General features: G+C 41.4%; 1 protein-coding gene and 1 long non-coding RNA gene across 12 annotated transcripts in view; both read right to left on the reverse strand.

Annotated features, from left to right (window-relative positions):
* LOC123374011 overlaps nucleotides 1–4479 on the reverse strand; it is a 162212-nt gene extending 157733 nt beyond the window's left edge. The window contains exon 1 of the long non-coding RNA XR_006580979.1: nucleotides 4451–4479. This is a non-coding gene — a long non-coding RNA (uncharacterized LOC123374011). The remainder of the gene's footprint in view (nucleotides 1–4450) is intronic.
* The window catches only part of FHIT (fragile histidine triad diadenosine triphosphatase), a 1025256-nt gene that overhangs the window by 619960 nt on the left and 381415 nt on the right, over nucleotides 1–23881 (reverse strand). For all 11 annotated transcript variants that reach the window (XM_045023395.1, XM_045023388.1, XM_045023393.1 and 8 more), the window contains one exon: nucleotides 4548–4672. In XM_045023395.1, coding sequence (XP_044879330.1) covers nucleotides 4548–4650 — 103 coding nt within the window. In that variant the 5' untranslated portion in view covers nucleotides 4651–4672. The remainder of the gene's footprint in view (nucleotides 1–4547; nucleotides 4673–23881) is intronic.

Genomic DNA, 23881 nt, shown 5'->3' on the forward strand with positions numbered 1-23881 from the left:
TGCTCACTTTGACCACTTACTGCCTGTGGTTTATTCCCTTCATTTTCAGAACATTACAATGCTCTTCTTGAGGTTGGACGTCCACCCAAAGTGCTGTGTGTCTTTGGAGCAGCAAAACCACGGCCTTGCCTTCACTTCACCTCCCTCCGCCCCTTACCACAGGCCACACCCCTTTCCACAGCTAGTGATGGTGGGGGTGCTAACCTGGAGCAGAGCATCCACTCTTAACGAGAACGTGGCTGGCCCCTGTGCAGGCTTGCAGCGGGGAGTGCTCCTCAACAATAACCCCCCACACCATAAGCTAAGCTTCAAAGATCAACTGAGTGCATTGTTGGCACATAAGCACCAAGCTGTATAAACCTCCCAAGCTATTATTGCAGCAAAAAGTTATATATATTAGAAACAATTAAGTCTCCCAAAGCAAGAACCCCAAAAGAGCAATTGTTGCAGCCCCTCTCTTCCCTTAGAGTCTGGTTCTCCTGCATCTGCTGCACTGATTTAGGAATACTCCCCTCTGAAACCCAGGAACTGGATTTCTAAGGGGCTCCCTACTGCATGAGATTTCACACACAAGGGTTGCACATCTCTCTCCATCCTCACCCAACGCTCAGAAAAGCCAAGGTACCTAGTACCAGACTGTGCCCAATATTAACATCCCAGTCAATTCTCTAATCTAACAAAAGGTCTTACTAATAAAGAATCTACAGTGTACACGATAGATGTGGAATGTGCCTGGCTGCTCAAGGTGGGGGCGGGATGGGAGAGGGTGACTGGGCTTCTGGCACTCTCGTACCCAGATGCAGAAATAGAGCATCTCGAGGTCTGCCAGTGCTCTCTTCTTGTGCTCCGGGTTCTCCAAGGAGCGTGGTGACAAACCTCCCCACCTCTGCCCTGGCCCCGTGTTTTGGGGAGAACATATAGCACCCTTTGAAACAGTACAGAGCCACTTGCACACCACCCATGTGTAGCCCACGCTGATACTCTGAGTTCGTCTCCCTCTATTGGCTGGGCCACACGGCGGTTTATGAGACAAGCTAATGAACCTAGATCTTGTAGCTCAGGGAATCGAGGGTCATAATTCTGGATCCACATATCCCAGATTTGATTCCTGATGATGATGATCAAATCCCCCCCAGGTGATCATGTTACAAATAAACTCACACCCCTGAAGTAACTGGAGCCTAATCTTGATACATGCTGAGAAGACCAATGAGGCAGAATCCCTTCAGGAGATGGAGGGCAGCCCCATGCCACCCCCAAATACACACACCCCTTTGTTCCTGTTAGCCCTGCTGAGGCAGCACATTTCTGGGTGCTTGAACTGGGTTACCGTCTGGCTCACACCTCATCAACTGAGTTGTTAGCTAAATTCCAGTTCCAGAGGCCTTATTACTGGTGGTGTGCGAGCCAGAAAGAACAGGTTGACTTTGCAGGGCTGGCAATTAGGAAAAAGCAGCATTTTCAGTTGTAAACTGAGCAAATGCACTATAGAGCCACCGAGACAAAACCACTGAGCTCCATGATGCCATTTTTACAGAAGCACTTTTCAGACTATAACTGTACTTTGAGAACGATTACAGCAGATTCAAGACTCCCACCCTACATTCCTTTTAAAGATGGAATTTCAGCCTTACAAGTTAATTAAAGCCACCACCTGGAGTGAGCTGGCTTTCATACTGATTTCCTTTGTCTCGCTAATTCATAAGCATTAATATTTTATTTTCTACTGAAAAAACAAAAATGAAAAGGAATGTCTAAGTGTGCCAAAGACAAGGCAGATAAAATTATTGCAATAAAGCACAGGAAATACACTTGTTACTGCCAGGTCTTTAAACGGATGCTGCATTATACAGGCATTTTACAGGCATACAACTGCAAATTGCTCTATTTTACATACTGTATTCTCTCCTTAGCATCATGATCTTTTCCATTTTGTTCTTATTATAATGAGGGAGAGAAAGGGCTGGGTTTTAGATTTTATTATCCGAACATTTGTTCAACTGAAAACAAAGACCACATTATACATCACACCACATGAGCTATTAAAACAATGTGCCAGTATCAAATGTGCTGCAAAACTCATTATGGGACAACAAAACTAAACCTGTGCACGTAAATGTATTTATCAAACGAGAGCAGTAACTATAAAGCTAAAGTTTATAGACCTTTAATTATTGAAGAAGGAAAGAAGCTTGTAATAATTAAGTTTTATAGGCTCCTTAAACCTTTACTCCTTGCTCCCAACAAAACTTTAAAAACAAACATTTCCATCTGAAGCACCTTTTTATATTTAACAATCAAATTTACCCATTCAATGTACTAATTGACAAAGTCATTAATTGTTTTAAAACTTCCACATACAGTAGCTATAAATTTTAATTACAATCAGACCTGGATATTCCATACAGTATTGTATTGTCTAGGTACTTGCAAGATCCAAGTCTCCAAGAGTGAGTGTATCGATAATATTTTCATTTTATTGCTTTGAAAATAGGACTGAAAATAGGATTAATGAATCAGATACAGGGTACGTAGAGTGCAATAGACCTAACAACAGATCATTACAGCCCCTTTTCTGGTTCCTCCTGGACCACCTTTTACGTTTTTGGCTGCACTTCTCCCCCCACCTCCTTATATACGCACACCCTATCCGTGGCCCCACAAAGTCACAGGACCCTCCTGTTCAACTTCCTCCTAGCGATGGCTGAGGTGGCCGTCTAGAACACCAGGGAGAGGATGTTGGCTGAGAGGGCCTCTGTGACTGTGGGGTCTATTTCCAATCCTCCCTCCATTCACATATCTGGGCAGAGTTCCTCTGGGTGACATCAGCTGGCTCCACTGACACCTTCAAGCAGCAGTGGGTGCTGTCCGGGGTTCTCTGCTCAGTGTCCCCTGTGGGTTCCATATTTTGGCCCTTAGACCTTCACACCCAGCCTGGTTATTTTTTCCATTGTCCCCCATTTTGGGGCTCTGTGTTTTCGGGCTCTGTGGATCCTCCCTATAGGCTGGGGGAGGATCCTTTAGCCATGCGCGGGCTTGTGCCTGCCCACCTCCCCAGAACCAAATAGAACAGATTGATTCAAAAACTCAACTTCTCATTCAATACTTTAAAAATAGCTTATACACTGGTCAGTTAGGGACGTGACGTTTTTATAAACTCTTCTAAGGGTATGTCTACACTAGAAATGCTGCAGCTGCACTGCTGTAGTGTAGATAGTTATTACAGTGATGGAAGATGTTCTTCGGTCACTGTAATAAATCCACCTCTCCGTCTCTACACCAGGGCTTAGGTCGACTCATTGGGCATGACATTTTTCACAGCCCTGAGAGATGTAGTTAAACTGACCTAACTTTGTAATATTTTTGGCATAAAATCTTAACCAAACATCTCAATTCTGTAACAAATACCTGGCACTCAAAAAAGGCATATTAGGAAGGTTATTTGAAAGGGAGCTGTGCACAGGGGATTTTGTATCTTCTGCTTAGTAAGAAGTAATACCACAGCCAGGAGGGACAGAAAGCTTTTGATGAAAATCAGTGATTGTAAGCATGCCATCAAACCCCCCAAACAGGACTGGAATACTTTTGACAATTCAAAAAGTTGATTTGTGTGTCTATACTCCACCCAATATTTACACTTAGATGGGATTTTAAAAAATGCAAAGCACTGCCTAACTCTTCCCCCATACGGCTTTGACTATTCAATTCCATGGGAGAAGACCAGACCCACACTGAACACTTTTGAAAATCCTACCCTGGACTTCCACTGAAATTAGTGGGAGTTACACACAAACACAGGGCCAGGCACAGATGGCCGACTGCCTCCTATGGAGGCCCCAGAGTAGAGGCACTTAGCAGGAGCAGGCTCAAGGGAACTTCCAGAGTCTGTGATACACCACCACAATTCCTACTACGTATTTGAATAGATAGATGGGTCTTGTTTTCAACGATGGGTTTAATTTTTTGTCAGGAAATGTATCTGATTAAACAGGTGGTTTGCTTAGTCCATTTCTACACAGAGTCACAGAAGCAAGTAAATTTTGCTTTAAAGTGACCTGTCTTTAAAATAGTCATCTGAACAACTTGTAGCACCATTTGACAAATACGGTACATTTAACTCCAAGAAAACACATTGAAATTGCTCTGAAAAGCATTTACTTACATCTCTGAAGAGCATTTACTTACATCTAAAAATATGTGGCAGCATTAACAAGGAAATAGCCTGTTTTTTTCAGCATAATATGAAATTTAAACAGAAGTACCTCATAGACTTAAAAATCCTTTTAGAAGCACCTGTTTATTTATACATCTTCAGTGGTGAAAAGGTCAGTAGAAAATTCACCTCTAAGGTCACAGTTGCTAAGCAACCATTTTCAGAAGTTCTGCAACACTGATCAAGCATATTACATCCCACTGACTGGTTTCAGAATAAATATGAGTAACATCTTACCTGATCTTCAGAGTGAGCGGAGTTCTCCTTCTCCTTAGGAGACTGAGTATCTACAGCCCATGAGTGTTCACTTCAGAAGCTTTTATGAAAAGGATACGCCCAGGGACCACTGGCTTCCTGTTTACAAGCGCGAAGGACAGTTCGGTCTTCAGAAACACAAACGAGGGCTTGATGAGGTGTTGTCCAAATCGGAACGACATGATCAATCCCAATATTCAGGATCTATCAGAGACAATAATGGAGATGATGGGGGCATCCACAATATATGCAGAGTGATCATATGAATAAGATCGTAACAATTTGGGAGGAGGAGTGTGTGGGGGAGGGTCAGGTGGGAAATGAGTGAAGCCCATTTGGCTCACCACAGCTCCTTGCACTTTTAGCACTTCCCCCCATCCCTGTCCCCCGGCCCCATTTGGCATCTATTTGGTTACCAAAGGACTTTTGTGTTCTCTATCTTATCAAGATTTCCATAAACATACTATTCTCTGTCTGGAAACGGCTGTTCGATGTTCCAAATTTACTGATTATTATTGTTAATTTCCATTTTTAACCAGTTGTGTATCATGAGCTCGCCACAGCTACAGAAGACAGGACTGAGTATTGACAATATTTCTCTCCATTTTTCATAGGGTTCATTTATTTGTACAGAATAAGCTTGGGAAAGCATACACAGTATCTCGCTGAACCCTGAATCACAATTCATGTTAATACATACAATGATTAATAGAACAGAGTAATAATATATTCCAGATCAGAAAAAGCAGAAGTTACTCAGTAGAACAAATATAGCCAGAATGAAGTAATAAAAAAATAACTATTTACACTTAGTCCGACCTCTGATGGCAGATGGAAAGAAAATCTAAAGAAAAAATGTGAGAGGAATCGGCAAGATTTTGCAGGATTGGTGTTGGTATTCAGCCAGTAGAACTAACAGACACTCACTTCCATTTACTCTAATCTGCCATCAGCGTTTCTTCTTAGGGCTTGTTTACATAGTACCTAAGTCCGCACCAGCTGGGTTGTAAATTCTACTGTGTAGAAATGTGACATGCATGAACTGGATCATGTGGACTAAAAGATCCCTAGTGCACCTAGCATAGTACTGTTTGAAATGGGAATATATTAATGCGCACTAGAGAACTTTTAGTGCACTCTAGCAGGGCCCACACAGGCCAGTTAGTGTGTGACATGCTGGTGCTCATTAGAGCTTACACCCCAGGTGATGCAGACTAACTCACACAGCCCTGGGAGGCTTCCGTCTATGACTCCAAGTTTGGGTGGGATTTCTAGGTATTTTATCCAATCAGAGTTAATAGAGTAGCTACGGGGTAAAACATGAAGTAATAAAGGGCCTGGGCAAGGAATACATTATGTGAGCCAGACCTTGTGACACAATATTTAAAACAAATCCCAAGCACTATAATATGACATCAGAGCAATAACCATAGCAATTTCATGTAGGAAATATTAACACAACCGGTGATTATATTTTCAGGTAATACACATCCAGATACACTAGAGAGTATCCTGGTAGGTCTCTGTAACAATTGGTTTAGTCCTTTTCTCAAATCTATAGCCCATGGAATATAGAAGGCGGGAGAGAGGGCTACAGGATCCTCAAACTTCAAGCTTTAACATCTGGTGCCCCTTTCCAGTAGCTGTGTGTCAAATTCAATGTCCTAGAAGATTTGTCTCTTCTTGCATTCATATTAAAACCAAAACTTGGCCAATATAACATTAAGGCTCTGTTAAGCTACTAGAAGCTTTGCTTAACAGATGGGAATGCCTTTTTTGTTGTTGCTGGGCTCACGTCAGGGAACATAAGTATTGTTATGGCCTTCACCCAGTAAAACGCCTCTTCTTCCCTAGCTGCCAGCAGCAATTGTTATTTGTATTTTTATTGTGAGTGTTTATCATCCTTATTAACACACACACACACACACACACACTCTTACTTTTAGGTACTACAACCAGAGATAGAGTCTGCTTTATTTATTGGAAGAAACATTTCTCACAAAAAAAGGCAGAACCTGCCAAAGACAGGTATGGAATAAGCAAAACTGCTATCTGGTGATGGAACTGTTACCTAAGTTTTCACTAGCTAAAGAATCAAATGCACCACACATTCCCTTGCACCTGGCACCAGTATGTACCACCAAAAGTGCTTTCTCCACTTCCAGATTACTGACAGCTGGAAGCAGTGTCCAGAAGAAACAGGCTCCTCTTTTAAATAGGGCCAGATCCCTCAATTGACTTCAGTGAAGCTACGCCAATTTACACCAGCTGAGGATCTGGTCCATATTGCTTAACTTAGCAAATGTCAGAAAGGTGAATAGACAACCCCACAGATAATCTGCCACTACTATTTTCTGTTGCAGAATCATGGATTTCTCATCAATTGTCTTAGACAGACCAACATAACAATAAGACAGAATGAATTCATGAGAGCTATGACCTGCTTCAATTTAGGGTCTTATTTAGATTTGTTTTCCTTAACCCATCCTGTAAATTTGTACCTACCATTTTACAAGCATGACCATTTGTGTTCACAAACAACAATTCAGAGAAATTTGGCAGTCTAACATCTAGCTAACCAATCTGTGCACACAGATTCTATCTTTTCCTGGCACAAAACAGTAGGTGAAAATTTAGGCTAATACCCTAACGGATAAATATCTACTACAAGGTACTAAACATCCTCTGTTCCTCCCTCCCCCCTTGAAAATTGTGGGTGCTCAGCACTTCTGAAAAATCAAAACCCTTAATTTTAACACTTTCTATTGTTTAAAAATGTTGGGTTAAAAAAACAAGTGTTAAGCAAAGTGTACCAGGTCTGGTACAAATAAAAGTGCACCAAGGCTATAACCATATTCACCAGATTTCATCCTTATTAATTCAAAGTGCATACAAATTTTATCCCCTAAAAGTTTATAATGTCAACACTCGTTCACCTTCTTCATACAGGCTCTGATGCGACTCAGGCATCCTGGTGGAATCTACTGTGTGGGGGAAGGAAGGCCAGGTGAACTGCGATCCTCTATAAGGTCAGAGAAATGGGCTGTTCTTAGAAATACGTATCATACCACAGAGATTGGGTTAAATAGATTGAAACATAGGCCTATGTTGCCAGAAAGGAGGAAAACCATCTGTAGCCTTAAGCAACAAACACCAATTTATCAAACTATTGCTATGCGTGTACATTACAAAGCAGATGACAACTAACAGCACAAGTAGAGTTGAGTACTGCCTCTTTGGACTCCTGCAGGTCCTTTCACTCCACTCCTGCCTCTGCAAAACAGTGTCGCTCAATGCCATTCCCCTCTCCTGTCATTCTGAGCACATCACTCCAGCCTTTGACTCCTCAACCTGCGTTCACTTCCTCTTGCCATCTCATCAAGTTCAAACATCTCTGATTATCCTGCTGAAGGCTCTGAACAACTGCATCCTTTGCACGAAGCTCTGCGCTCATTTCCTTTCACTCCCCGTCCCATTCTTTATGCTCCTTCCAGGCTAGGGTGTACCCTCCCCTTTCTCTTGTCTTATCGCTAGCATGCTGCCCTTACACTATGGTTACATCTGCACACGTAGCTGGGAGTGTGATTCCCAGATTGCACAGGCATACTCACACTAGCTAAAAACAGTGGTGTAGCTGCAGTAGCATGAGCATCAGGAGCGGCGGTACAGGCTAGCCACCATGAGGACAAAGCTGCCCAGACCTGTGGGTATCCACTCGGCATGTCTAGCCCATGCTACCATGTCTAAACCACTCTTCTTAGCCTGCTAGCTTGACGACAACTAGCGTGAGTTTGCCTGCGTGAGCTGGCTCCAAGTGTAGGGGTAAGCCCATGAGTGCCCTCCGTCAATCTCCAGGCATGGCACATGACCTTACATTTATTTTAAATCAGTCTTTAAATCCAGGCATCTTCTAACATGGCCTTGCAAGAGCAGCCAAGGACAAAACAAATGCCTCTCCACCCCCAGCCCTGCAAAAGCACTTTTCTTTTTATCTATCATTTGTATTTCAGAGGCAGAGTGGCCTCAATCAGCTTGGAGCCCCGCTGTGCCAGAGGCTGCAGAGCTCCCAGCCCTGATGAGCATACAATCTCAAAGACATGAAATATGAGGTGAGTGAACAAATAAGCGAGGGAAAAGGAGGGACAGAGGAAATAGGATGTCCTTGTGTCTGTCAAAGGAATCATTCAAAAAGCCCTGTGGCACAGAAGGTGAAGGTAGCAGGTTGTGTTCTGCAATACCCACTTCTCATACCAGCAGCACGGAATCAAAACAGCAGTAACTAAACCAGAATGTCAAAACTCTCAACAATCTGCAAGATCCACTTATTGCTGTTGATTTAAAAAACAAGCTGAAGACTCTAAAATAGAATTAAAGAAGCAGAGAGCCTGGGATTCAGGCAACGCACCAGGAGAACAGGAGGCTAGGTTTGCTGCCATAGTCGGAGATAATAAAGTGTAAGGTGGATGACCCTGGAAATAAAGCCCGGATCCCCTGCTCAAATAACGGAAACTCCAGGGAAGCTAGAAACTGATGACCTAGTGCTTTTTTATTCTAACTATCTCGCTGAATTACTACGGGCCTTAGTGCTTGTGGACCTTGCCTGTCTAATGGTGGCTTTGAGACTCACTGTGAAAAATAATCAAATCCCACTCCAGAGCGTACGCTGTGAAATTCTTCAAGTTGCAAAAGGAAATGAATATTAAGAGCAGCAAGAGCCAAGGTTGACCTTGTTTTTAAGGGCTTCATGATTCACACAGTTTACATCAATTCTGTGCACTGGCATCTCCAAAGATGGAGAAGTTCTGCACAAATTAAAACATCACTGCAGGAGCTGGATATGGGAGAGGCAAGGTTAAATACTGAAAGGGGAGGAAAGCTGAACAGTGTCTAGCCAGTCAAAAATTTTACAAGAAAGCTGCTGGCACAATGCTTTCTAAAGATCTAAACACAGCGAATCAGATGGACTTAGCCATTCATAACAACATAGGTAGGACGCTGTTTGGTGCTTTTGAAGTCCATCTTGATTAAATTCTGGACTAGATTGTCCCTTTTGAGCCTTGAGCCTGCAAGGTGCTGATTGCAACAGGAACTGAGGGTGTGCAGCACCTTGCCGGATGGGAACCCTTGGTGCCCAGGTGCACAGTAGGAGCATGGACCAGCTGGGCGGCAGACAGCATCCTGAGAAGGAATTCTGTCTTTACTCAGCTAGAATTTCTTCCAGAGGCTCCTGCACAGTACGCACTAGCACAGCAGCTAAGAGGGGTGCAGGATGCTTCCCCTCCTCCTGATTCTGTGCATGGGCAGCTCCCCTTGCTGCTGGAGGGTGGGCCCTGGCCACAGCCACCTCTGTCTTACTGCAGGCAGCACATGTCCACTGGGTCAGCAGGAGTAAGCAGCACCTGAGATCCCAGCATCACTGCACGGGGCATGGGAGGGGGGTGTGTGTGCAGGAAGGGAGCTCCTTATACCACTTGCCACAATATGCACACACTCAGATGCTGGCCACAATCTGTGTGTTCATATTAAACATGAACTGTGTGTTGTGAGGGCTCAGTTTCTATGCAGTGATCATACTGAATGGAAGCTCACTGTCCTTTAGGGCAACTTTATAAGAGAACTTTCATCTGTACTGAGGAGATCCCCGCTTAACAAACTCAATACAGTGACTGAAATAAACAGATACAGTGTCGCCACCGAAAGAGGTTGGATCCTCCGTTTTCTTCTAGCATCTGGCACAAACTTACAAGGCGTCTTTTCTTTGCTTATATAAACTATGGTACTAGAAAGCAATTTGTGCAACTATTTGTGCCGCCTGTGCCATGCCCTCCCCTTCTATCGCCCCGCCCCAAGAAACATTTTTTCAGTGGTGTGGGTTTTAAAGAACTAGATTTGGGATTAATTAAAAACAAGTGTGCCATGCACACTCTCACGTACTTAAGATATTCCCATCCTGAGATGTCCTGATTCTTGAGACACCACCACTTCATGTTATTTGTTATGTCATTTGCCAATTCCGGAAGACTAACTACTACCTGATTATTATAAAGCAATAGTCCTGCCGCTGCCTAGTTGTGAGCTCTGATAAAGTACATCTCAGGAGTACATATAACATTGGGCCCTCAGCTGAGATATCACAGTTAGGTTCACTCTCCAGAAGACCTTGAAGTCTTCTGGCTTCACGCTTCAGGTATATTATGTTCAGTTTCATAATATCATTATTATAAATTCATTTCTATCGGACTCCTTCTGACACAACAACTTTAACATGGATTTTTACCATATGTATAGATTGTATTGTTTTCTCTGTGTACTAGTGGATCTGTCTTGCTCCTGTCTCTTGTGTAAGTAAGTGATGAGGAGGACAAGGGATTATTAGAACTTCCTTTAAACAAAGAATGCTCTGTAGTCACCCTCACGCTTCATTTAAGCTGTCTTTTTTAAATTCTCCTGGGAGAAAGGGTTGTGTTTTTCGGTAGGTTTTTGCTATGTTTTTCAGTATGTAAGTGCAATGCATAGTCTTCTGTGCTCATAACCTATTGTAAAGCTAAAAAAGTACACTAAGGAAATGTGGCATGGGTGGAATTTAAAATGTCGTGACTGCTCAATAACATAATGCCGCACGGCTAGAATAATCCAGAGTGCACTGAAGCAGGTAACTGCTGCCAAAATGGTAGGTTTTCACTCATCTGAATTCTACCTGCTAAGTGCTTGAAGGAGTTGTAAACTAGAAGAAATTTATCCCGTACATGGGGATGCATGCAGATAGCTGACAGACAGGTCTAGTGTGAACCAGGCTTCCCCATTATTGGAACCTGCTCACTCAGTCTGTCTACTCCTCTTGGAGATTTTCAAGTTGTCATGTAATGAGGTCACTGCCAGTTACAAAAGTAACAAACTTAATTAGGTGCAAGATGTTTCTTCTTTATAAATAGTACTCCTCTAGCACTAGGGAAGAAAATAGCATGATAAAGTTAGATGTAGCAAGAAAGTCATTCTTAATAAGAAAACATTGTGGCTCAATTTAACAGGGTTACTCTTCCGACTGTTCTAATGAGAAGTAGATTTACTCTCCTTCATACTGCACTTGAGACACACATACCAATTACAATGCTGATTTCATCTTGCTAATTAAGTCCCCTTCAGTTTCTGTTTCTGTATTTGAAGGTGGGGGAGGTGGAAGGCATAGAATATAGCCAGGTTAATAAGAGCAAGCTTAGCCAGTGCACCAATTTTACAGCAACAAGAGTCTCAAACCCGCAAAACTTTTTTTTTTTCCAAACTGAAAAACCTTTAGTTAGGGTTTTACATTACAGCCCACCGATTACAGATGTACCAAACTGCACTATAAAAAATGTTGCCATAGGCATCTATGATCAACTTTAAAATATATGTTGTGATTTGGTAATCTTTCCAAAAAGCAAACTCTTGGATTTGCCATTATCATTTCCTTACAGGATTTTATTTTCCCTACTCACAAAATTATTTGAGGAGTTGTCTGAAATTAGACCTTGTTCCTTTTTTTAATTCTCTGTTTGGTTAGAAATAAAGTCCTTAGAGCTGTTTGTACAAAACGCATGCTTGAGGCCAAATGCTTTTTCAGAAAGCAGAAAACCATTTAAGATGTCCAATAAGCTAGTTAAGTATAAATGGGATGAACTGGATATTTGTGAATTATTTTTGTACCTATTATAGAACAGTAAAGGAAGTTCACCAATCACAATGTGAGATTGACTGATCATTTAAATACTAAGTTTGAATGAGTAAGGTGTCCTGTACTAACAATGATACCGTATCTTGGGAGAATTCCTGGCCCCATTGACTTTAAAGGAGCCAGGATTTACCTCTTACATTTCTATAGAAAATGTTGTTCTACAAGATCTTGTTATAATGCAGGCTGTGCTGGCCTGCTCCCTAGTGGTCAGGCATGGCATTGCAGGTGAGTCCTGCTTCGGGTTCCCCTCACCCAAGATAGACAAGCTCAAAAAGACCTTTAAGTACTAAGGAGCGCTCACTGCCCCTCCTTGGAGGGGCTCATTTATTAACAGAAAAGGCCAACACACAGCATAAGCAACCTTTACCCCAGCATCTTAGCTGGGAGACAGAGTAAATCCTAGATTATCTGTTCCCATCTGAGTCTACTGGTTGCCTCTGTCCAGGCCCTTTACCAGAAAGACTCTCCCAACTCGGGTCTCTGCCCCCGGAGCCAGGTCTCTTGCCGCTACCTGGGTAGAATCCTTCTCCAGAGCCAGGGGTCGATGGAGATCAGTCAACTGCAGCTTTTCCCTGGGGTGGCACACAGTCCCCGGCAGACTGGGCTTCCTCCCACTGTTTGCGAAATCCATTTCTGGAGACCAGGCCTTCCTGGATGCCAGCTTTCTGCAGCTCTCTCTTCAGGGACCTCCTATCACTAGGAGCACTTCTTGGTTCTCTGCTCTGGTGGGCTCTCCAGAGGGTTCCCCATCCCCAGCAGCACAGGATCCTTGCTCCAGTGAACTCTCCTGATCAGCTCTCTCAGCAGCACCTCTTCTCGGGAGCTTCCTGTGTCCTCGGGCATGCATTCACTAACTAAGCTCAGGTTACCCTTTGATTAGGTCCAGGCGCTCCTTTACCCATTCAACTTTAAGTAGACACCTGGGACAGTCCATTACCCCTAAGTGAGCCTTCAGAAGGAAGCTGGGGACAGACTGGTACTAGATTCTTCTTAAAGGGGCCATGACTGATCTCAAAATACTTGTCCGGGTTGGAAGAGCAACAGCCATGAGGTTCCTGCTTCCATTGAAGCCAAGAGCAAAATCCATCCATCCAGGCTTTGTGTGTGTGTTTGTTTTTTAATGGAAGCACAGGTAGGTCCCAGAGCCATTGCCTGACATTACAGGGAGGAGATGCTTTGAACAAAAGCACCAGAGCATCTTTAATGTCTATGCAGATCTGATAGAAGCTTGTGTTAAAGAACCCTCACACTGTAAATTGACTCTAGCAGTCAACCTCATAAGGATGAACAGCCTGAGTCATCACTGCCGAGATCTCAGTGTGATTCCTTAGCCACTGACATCCCATGCCGCTGGTTCTTGGCAATGGAGAAGCAAGTAAGAGGTTTTTAAAAATGATAATCTAAACAAACAAAAAGCAGAGGTGTGTCATTTTTGTAAGGTTACTTCGGCTTACCTAAAGTGTTTTCAGAGGGCTGCCCCTTGAGATCTTAAAAACATGTTCAGCTTCACTTCACAATCCTAAATATTCTCAAGTCCTCATGAGGCATTACTCTGACAACACTACAGGTAAGTACAAGTAAGATTATAAAGATATAACATAAGATGTTGTAAAACAGACCACTAAGCACATATGTGCAAAATAATTAAGACTGATTCTATAATCTCTCAGGGCTAACATGGTTATATACTGCAGAAACAATTATTCTTTCATGAGAGAATTCTTAAATTGGTCACAAATTTGTTATTTTAGAGTACTAAATATCCACCTGCTTGCTACTTAGGGAATTCAGGAAACCCCTACTAATTTTAATTATAAAAATGTACAAAGCATTTTAAGGGGAAAAATAAGGATAAACAAACAATGAACATTTTTCTCAGCGCCTTCACTTAAAAACCAAACTACTCACCACCACCACCACCACCCTCCAGCTGTACAGTGGCAAATATAAACTTGTTTCCTAAGACCTTCAAAAATGTAGACAATTGGTGTGACACACTGTATCTAAGGAAAGAAAATAAGTGTTCCACAAACTTTTTTATGGATAAATTCAATTCAGATTTTTTTTCATGACTTTTCTACATTGCACAGTTTTGCCTTTTATTCTGCAAAACTGTTTCCTTCAAATATGTTTTTGGCGCTCCCCCAAAAGGGTTTGATTATGTGGAAAGTGACATTTCTACTCAAAATAACTCTGCATTCGCCGCCATTTCCGAGTAATAATGCATAATGAACGAAAGCAACTCTGTGAGCAGTCTCCTGCTTTTCTCTGCCACTCCATGATGTTTTAGCATCTGTTTCTCTTCTTTTTCTATGGATCTATTATAAAAATGAAGTCTATACAATTCAGCATACAGCTGTTTAACCTGAGCACACCACAATGTTTGGCCTTGCTTCTATCAGCAGGAACTATTTTGTTATTTCTGATTAAAGCATCTGTAAACACACTAGGGAGAAAAAAAAAGTGTTCTATACATAGCAACACCCTCTGGCTCTGCTCACACAATGGGGCAAGGTCTAATTGCTTCCCTTCATTTTTTCCTACCTCAGAACAAGGTCCCTGAAGCACTGTGGCTGCTTAGTGCCTCATGGCTGGGGGTACCTCTGCAGTGCCCCACTCCTCTTTTCTCCTTCACATGACTCCCTTAACTCCCCATAGTCCAAAGGAAAGTTAAAATACTCCCCACCTGGGTCCAAATTAGTGAGTCTTCAGGGACACACTAGCCCTCCAGGACCCAACCCAGTCCGGTGTGTCTCTCCCCTTAGTGGGGGAGGGGGAGGTTCCAGTCCTTTCTCTGCCCCAAAGCTGGGTCACAGTTCAATGGCTGTGTAGGAGTCATTGTTGCTCTCTGCAGCTGCTTCTTCCAACTTTCTACTGATTCTCAGGCTCCTGTTTCCTGAGCATCTCCCCAGTTTACTGCCAGGTTTCCTACCTCTGGCAGTCTCAGCTACCTCTTTCAGCCACACCTCTGTTGGCAGCTCCCTGCTGCCTTTTGTACTGGGAATCTCCTGATTCCCCTCAGGTGGGGCTCATCCTGTAATCAGGGCTGGCTTAGCCCCAGGCTCTCCAGCCCAAGGGCAAGCCGCTCCGTTACAGTCCCCAGCTAAAGACTCTCCCATCTAACAAACCAAAGCTTATAAGCTTTGCCCACTTAAAAAGAAAAGGGCGTTTTGTGCCTTTTATTACCATAGAAGGATTTTAGGCCCTCTACCTAAAGTCCTGCAGTGCCCTAGGAATCCAAAAGCTGTTGTACCAAAACCAACCCATGTTACCTAGCCCAGTAGCTTGGGCCCATGTCCCCATCACTATCACACAGTATTACAATGGTCACCAGTAAAAGTCCAAACTTACAAACAACTCTTGCACCACAGTACCTGAGACACCAAAGGTATCGCCTATTCACAGTGTAGGGAATAATGTTGTAGTTCAGATGCCATAGTGAGTTAAGTACCTGTTGAATAATACTTGCCTTTTAGTGGTGACCTCTGCACCTCCATTGTGTAGGTCTGTGCGTGAAAAATCTCAAAGTTTGACTAGCTAAGCAAGCCAATTGTACTCAGACTTGTCTGTGCTGCCCAAGAGGGATGGTAAAGGAGTCTAGTAGGACATAAATGCAGGGTGAATATAGCACTGACAGACTCGTCAGCAAGCACTGACATTTTAAATGCCAACAACACGGGACTCCCGGAGCAGTGCAGGGCATATAGAGGTTATGTGGGGCAGAAACACTTTTGAACTAATGTGAACTGTTAAGTAAGACTTCCAAATCAATTACTTTATGAAGCATTTCTGAATGCAGAACGGACCACTTTCTTTAGTTTTTATGATCCCATTAATGAACGTGAAGTTACACACTACCAATAAGAACAGATGATTAAAGGTTGAGGAGACTAGAGAACTGGACAGCCCAACAAACTCATGAATGAAAAACCTCCCCGCCCCCCCAAAAAAACCCAACCCAACCCCCCCCCAAAAAAAACAACTGAGACACGCATATGTTAAAAATGCTCTAGGAACTTCAACTTGCTCGACATGTTCTTATTCAGAAAATAACTCATACAATGCTTGACCATGATAACTGCAAGCTGAGGCATTAAGCCAGCCTTAGGGCTTTGCATACATGATGTCTGCCTGCGTGGATCTGGTTACAAGGTAAGGTCCACAATCTTTCCGTAAGAATCACCAGTTTTCAAATAATGCATAAGATGCAAACATTACTCACTGCAAACACTGGCCACATATACTATCTTGTCTTCCACTCTGCTTTTGTAGAGCAAACAAATGTGACCAATGTGAAACAAAATTCCAATCATGCATTATAGTGGAATTATTTTATGTCCATTTCACACTAGACTACACTAGCATTGACTGAGCACAAGTTAATGTTCCAGACAATATCTTTTAAATAGAATCCCATTTCAAGACTCCAGTGCTCAAAAGTGTTGATTTAGTTTTACAACCATCTGAACCTGCATTTTTAGATCTGTCTTTTCTTACGTTAGTAGATGTAGACTGAGATGAGGTCTCCTTTTCCTAGTGGAATTGGCACCAAAAGAAGTAACTTTTCAAAATCAGAAATAAAAGCATCAGGACTAGGAAAGGCCATTTTATTCCAAAACTCATCCCATGTAAAATCAACATATTCACCTGATCACTACACTCCTTGTGATGAACAGAGCAAAATATGTACAATCTACATTAACTACCTAATTAATACAATAATTATAATAATAATAATAATAATAAAATAATAATTTTAAAATAATAAAAATAATGGTGTTACCAAACCTCTCCTAGATGTTAATCTACTGTATTTTAAATGTTCTGGTTAGAGCCAATCATCCAACACATCTGTCCTGATGAATGGCAAAATTAGTTAGGTATTAAGCTTTGCCTGTGCAAGTCAAATACTGATGAATGAGGCCTTCAGTGTTGTAATAACGATAGTGAGTAATGGAACAACCAAAGGTTGTTAAGAAAGAACACTGAATAATGTATTACCAAGACTGAAATCAAGGAAAATATTTTTATCAAGGAAATAAAAAGATTAATATTAATCATGGCTTTTTTAAAAGCAGAAAAATGAAGAGCAAAAAGAGGAGAATTTCATGTATTGCTACAGTTTGCAGTGACTGGCTGAAATTATACTGTGAAAATCCATTTCTAGGGTGACTCCCTAGGGCTACATTACATGCTAGCGGAAGAATAGAAGATTGTGGCATTTCTCTGAATACAAAGGTATAAGGAACATTCTACTTGGGTGAGGTGGAGATAGTGGGCTATAGAGAATAGTGTGCCGTGCCCTGAAACAGCGGAGTTTAAACTTATTCCCTTCAAGGCCACAAAATATAAGAGCGCTAACATGACAGAACAAGGACTGCTCTTTGGCTTTACCCTTTGGTGAGAAAAGGAGGCTTTGAAAACACAGAAAGAGAAAGAAGCCGGTGTGTTTTAGTATTCCTATTTATTTCTTACATAGCACTGTAGGAATGCACTTTATGACACTGTAAAAACATACAGTAAAACCTGATCCTTACCTTCAGTGGTTTACAATCTAATCTGGATTAATATAATTCAAATGTCCACAGGACAAGGCACAGGAGCTGGGGCAGGCCGGAGTTGGGGAAAACTAGTAACAGGATGCTAAGTGAAAAAAAGATTTTAAGAACAGGTGCCCAGAAAAAAGGGAGCTCTTCCACAAGTCAGGGGCCCAATGTGAAAGGGAGAGTCCAGTTTGAGAGAAGAAGGATGAGACAAAAGGGAGCATTATGGCAACAGGATTGTACAGAGTTCAGGGCCAGGATGGGAGTAATAGGATTTTGTACATTTGGCCAAAAACCAGTAGTTCCCTCACAAGGGGGGAGGGAGGGGGAGCTTTGCTACACCTCTGAGAGGAGCAGTACAGACTTCACAGTCCAGGAGAAGTGTGGGGGGGGGGGGATTGGGGTGTGCTCTCTTTTATATTATGGCAGCTTCCCAGGGCTTCCTGAGGGTCAACAGCATAGCATCCTGCAGCCCCACAGCCAAAATCCCCCTTCTTTTCCCAGCCCCACTCCCCACCAGTCTCTCCTCCACCCCACACCTCACATTTCAGGGCTTACAAGGGAGTCTTCAAGATGAAGACTTATGGCTGTCCTCCACAGTGCTTAAACCAGGGGGATGCTCCCCTGGCCAGATATGAGGCTTTTAGGAATGATTTATGCTGCTCCAACTGTTTTTCTTGTCATGAAGGGGACAGAGAAGGGATGAGAATTTGTACCCAAGGAGTTTCTGTCATTAAAACACTTTAAAGGCTCTATTTGTGCCCTGAGGTCTGACAAAATTAAGATTATATTTCAAAAGTGGGACATAAGCTTCCTTGGGAACATGACAATCAAAGGGTTCAAAGAAATGGTATTTTAGCATTACAGTAGAAGCTCAGAGTTATGAAACACTCGAATTACAAACTGATCAGCCAACTACACATCTCATTTGGAACCAGATTCAGGCAGCAGCAAAGACCAAAGTAAAATAAAATAAAATAAAAAAGCAAATGGAGTACAGTACCGTGTTAAATGTAAACTACTAAAAAAATAAAGGGAAAGTTTAAAAAAATTTGACAAGGTAAGGAAACTGCTTCTGTGCTTGTTTCATTTAAATTAAGATGGTTAAAAGCAGCATTTTTCCTCTGCATCGTAAAGTTTCAAAGCTATATTAAGTCAATGTTCAGTTGTAAACTTTTGAAAGAACCATAACGCTTTGTTCAGAGTTACAAACATTTCAGAGTTACGAACCATCTCGAAACCTGAGGTGTTTGTAACTCTTGTGTTCTACTGTAATTGTTTTGTGCTCCACAGCATTTGAGAAGGCTCTGTAGGTTATTATACACCACAATATAGGGAACATATAGGACAGCATACTAGTATGATCCAGTGCACTGATTTACCTAATGGTTTGTCATTATGGTATCAAAGAGATGGCAATTATATTGCTAGTCTAAGAAACTCACTGTACTCCCCAGAGATACACAAGAGAGGAATCAAGTGTTGAGCATTCAGGGCCAAAACTCATCTGTATAGAATCAGTTGACTGAGTAGTGAAAGAAGAAAGATACCTTCTATTCAAAAGTTCTTAGAACAAATAATGTAATTTGTCATGTTTGTTTTTTAATAAAACCGAACTAAATTTCCTAATAGGCATTGCTAATACCACCTCTTTAGTACAAAACCACCAGAAACAAACAAATATCCAGTTTCTCTTCTTCAGAAAAAGTACTTTAAAATACAGATAAAACATTGTAACGATGAAGCAAAGTCTAACCTTATAAACAGAATTGCAGCCAGAGGAAATGACGACACGGTTGGAAGGCCCAAAGAGTCCACAAACAAAATCATAAAAACAAATGCATAGCAATACTTGAACACCAGATAAAACAAAATAAAACAAAACAACAATGTACAGGAAAATAAGAGGGTGAGAAGTTTTGAAATAAGGTTTATCGTATGTAATCTCATTCTCAATGCAATGTGTTGAAATCGTCAGAAGTTAGTGTTATCCCTGTGCGTACTACTCTGCATTTGTCATGTTCTTAGCATTTCCTATAATACTTGAGTGTCCTCAAGAGCATTTTTACCTTGCTGTATTAATAAAAATGTATAATATAGATATTTGGAGAATAAGGCAGCTACTACACTCCTGCCGACAATACTGAAGCTATATAGATTGAACAGATCAGATAGTGAAATTTTACTATCAGATTATCTTCTATATATAGGCAATATTCCTATATATTGATATTTCTTTATCTCTACAATAATCTAATTTTGATTTTTCTCCCTATTAGCGTTTTTTTTTAAACCTACATATACATTTATATGTCGGGAGAGGAGGGTAAGTCCCCATTTTGATATTCTGTATTAAAGATACCATATATAAACAAACAGTACTGACTGTATCTTATAATTATATAACCCACCATCACTGTACATGTAAACAACTACATTATATATGTAATGATTATATAATATAATCTTTGTGCATATGTACAGGACAGATCTCATGACTGGAATACTGCTTAAGAGGGGTCTAAGCTTGTTCAGGGAGTCCAGGCAGGAAATTAAGGGGAGAAGGTATTGCATTATACATCACCTTGTTCTGAGGCAGCTGAAATTCTCTGAATAAAGATAAAAGGGGGAAAATCAGGGATGACATCATACCAGTGGCCTACTGTAGACCACCAAATCAGGAAGAGGTGGGTGATGAGGCATTTCTAGAACAGACAACAAACATCCAAACACAACACCTGGGAGTATTGGGGGACTTTACCCAGACATCTGTTAGAAAAGTAATATGGCAACACACAAAATTTCTAATAAATTATAGGATTATACGGGGGACAACATTTGATTCAGAAGGTAGAGAAAGTAAACAGGGGGGCAGCCATTTTAGACTTGATTCTGACCAACAGGAAGGAATGAATTGTGAATATGAAGGTGGAAGGCAATTTGGATGAAAGTAATCTAGAAATGATATATTTCATTCTAAGGAAAGGAAGGAGTGAGAACAGCAGAACAAGGACGATGGCCTTAAAAAAGCAGACTTTAAGAAACTCAGAGACCTGCCAGGTAATATCCTGAGGGAAGAAAATCTAAAGGAAAGAGACAACATTAAAGGCACAACAAGCTATTCCAATACTGAGGAAAGGGGAAATAGTAAGATGCCAATATTCCTCAATCAGAAACACTTTGACTGAAAATCAAAAAGGAATCCTATAAAAAGTGGAAATATGGACAAATTGCCAAGGAGTACAAAAGAATAGCACAAGCATGTTCAAAGTCAGAAAGGTTAAGGCACAAAATGGGCTGCATGTAGCAAGGGACATAAGGCACTAAAGAAGAGGTTCTTTAAATATATTAGGAGCAAGAGAAAGATGATCCAAAGCAGCTCCTCTACTTAGTGAGGAATGAGAGCTAACAACTGATGACATCAAGAAGGCTGAGCTGTTTAATCCCTATTTTGCTTTAGTCTGCACTGAAAAGGTTAATGGTGATCACATACTCAACGCAATTAATATTAACAACAAGGGGGAAAGAACGCAAGCCAAAATAGGGAAAGAAGAGATTAAAGAATATTTAGATAAAATTAGATGTAATCAAGTTGGCAAGACCTGATTAAATTCACCCTAGGGTACTTAACAAACCAGCTGATGCAATCGCTGAACTGTTAATTATTTTTGGGAACTCATGGAGAACAGGTGAGATCCCAGAGGACTGGGGAAGGGCAAACATAGTACCTATCTTTAAAAGGGGGCGGGGGGACAAAGAGGACCCAGGGAATTAGAGACCAATCAGCCTAACTTTGATACCTGTAAAGATACTGGAACAAATTATTTTAAAAATCAATTTGTAACCACCAAGAAGATAATAGTGTTATAAGGAATAGCCACCATGGATTTGTCAAGAACAAATCATGCCAAACCAGCCTAATTTCCTCCTTTGACAGGGTTACTGGGCTAATGGATAGGGAAAAGCATTAGACATGGTTTATCTTGATTTTAGTCCAACATGATATTCTCATAAGCAACCTAGGGAAATGTAATCTAGATGAAGTCATCATCGGGTAGGTGCAAAACTGGTTGAAATACTGTACTCAAAGAAGCAGCAAAGAATCCTGTGGCACCTTATAGACTAACAGACATTTTGCAGCATGAGCTTTCGTGGGTGAATACCCACTTCTTCGGATGCAAGTCACTTGCATCCGAAGAAGTGGGTATTCACCCACAAAAGCTCATGCTGCAAAACGTCTGTTAGTCTATAAGGTGCCACAGGATTCTTTGCTGCTTCTACAGAACCAGACTAACACGGCTACCCCTCTGATACTTGTACTCAAAGAGTTATAAGTGGTTTGCTATCAAACACAAGACATGTCTACTGTGGTATCTCAGGGGGTAGTCCTGGGTCTGGTCCTATTCAATATTTTCATCAATGACTTGGATAATGCAGTGGAGAGTATGCTTATAAAATTTACAGATGACACCACCACGGGGTTGCAAGGACTTTGGATGATAGGATTAGAACTCAAAATTATCTTGACAAATTAGAGAACTGGTTTGAAATCAACAGTAGGCAATTCAATAAAGGTAAACACATAGACTCAAATCATTTTAGTACATTACCCTGGGCCTCTGTCATCTCTCTCCAGGGAGACAGCAATATCTCATAGTACAGAGAAGTCCAAGAGGATGATGATGGATGTCTGTCTTCTCTCAATGCAACTAAAGCAGTTTCAATTCCATGTCCTGGCCTATATCCAGATTGTGCTGGGTCTCTAATGTTAGATTCAATTCGCCTGTAGCTGGAATTTGGCTAGCTTCTGTATCACCTTGCTCAAGTATGAGAGGTTTAACACAGGATGGTTATTGGCTAGAGCCAATGTATGAGTGGGTTTCTTCAGTTTGGGTCGGACGTTAGCTAGACTCAGCCTTGATGCATATGTGTTCAAGAAAAAGTTAGCTGCTTTTTGGGAGAGTGTTGAAAATGACAATGTACTGCTTCTGAACAAAGCTTACATCATTTTTTTTCCTGAACAGCTGGAACAGGGATTTAAATTGTAAATGAAGTAATGTAAATTCAGTGATAATGATGATAGTGATGGTATCAAAAGTGTTTCACTTGCAGTGATATCAAATTCATCTGTGTCCTGTTTCAAAGTTTCATTCAATAGCACATTAAAACTTGAAGAATCTGTAGAAAGATACTCTGTACTTTTTGAGACAAGCACAGGGTTTTTTTCTCTTACTTGTTAATCATTCTTAAAGTTTACATTTCACTTTAGAAAAATGATCTTTTTTCTTTACTTCAGTCTGTTCAATTGCTTGTTTGCTACTCAAGCTGGCCAGGGAAATGAATTTCAGTTCTGAGAATTTGAGCTTTCAGAAGTTTTTCCATCTCAAATTGAGAAAATAAGCAAAAAATGCAAATTTTCATGGAACTAAAATCCTATAGTACTTATTTTTGAAATACCAAAAAGTGGTGTCAGGCAGCTTGCTGTTCTGCACATTGGGCAACCCTGGAAGTGCTTTGGTCCCCAATTCCAATGTAGCATGTCTGGCAGGATGCGTTGGAGTCATGGATCCAGGAAGCCCAGTCTGCCAAGGAGCTGGATAGGTGAGCTGGCAGGAAACCAGACAGGGTACCACCGGAAGCTTGTTGAAATCAAACCATCTCTGATAAATGTTTGAATTTCAACAAGTCGGCAAATTCTGACTCCTCCAAAATGTGTGTCCTTGTTTTTTTGTTATTTTCCGGACCAACACTATTTTCTAACACTTCTTTCAATTTTAGGAATGTTGCATCAGATACATTCACCCACTCGTGACTGGTAATCACTAATCACCCAATTGCTGTGTTGATCAGCAGCTTTCACGCTTACTACAATTATAACTAGAAACGGTTCATGGAATTGAAACCGTGCAGACTGTTTTCAACACATTCAGTGAGAGCTGATTCCAGCCAGTAGTCCCCAACCTTTCTCTAATCACCAATGACTGCATCTACTCCTCTTTCCCCAATAGGAATTAAATGTATATTTATAAGTTTCTTATATTTCCTAAGAGGTCAAAAAGGCGTTAAAAGAGTCTTGATGTTCAATCACCTTTAGGAATAGTTAAGAGTTTTCTTTCAGACTGAAATGAGAGGCTATTCTGTCTATTACCAAAACCCAAT

This window comes from Mauremys mutica, chromosome 7 (assembly GCF_020497125.1).
Source record: "Mauremys mutica isolate MM-2020 ecotype Southern chromosome 7, ASM2049712v1, whole genome shotgun sequence".
Classification (NCBI taxonomy): Eukaryota; Metazoa; Chordata; order Testudines; family Geoemydidae; genus Mauremys; species Mauremys mutica.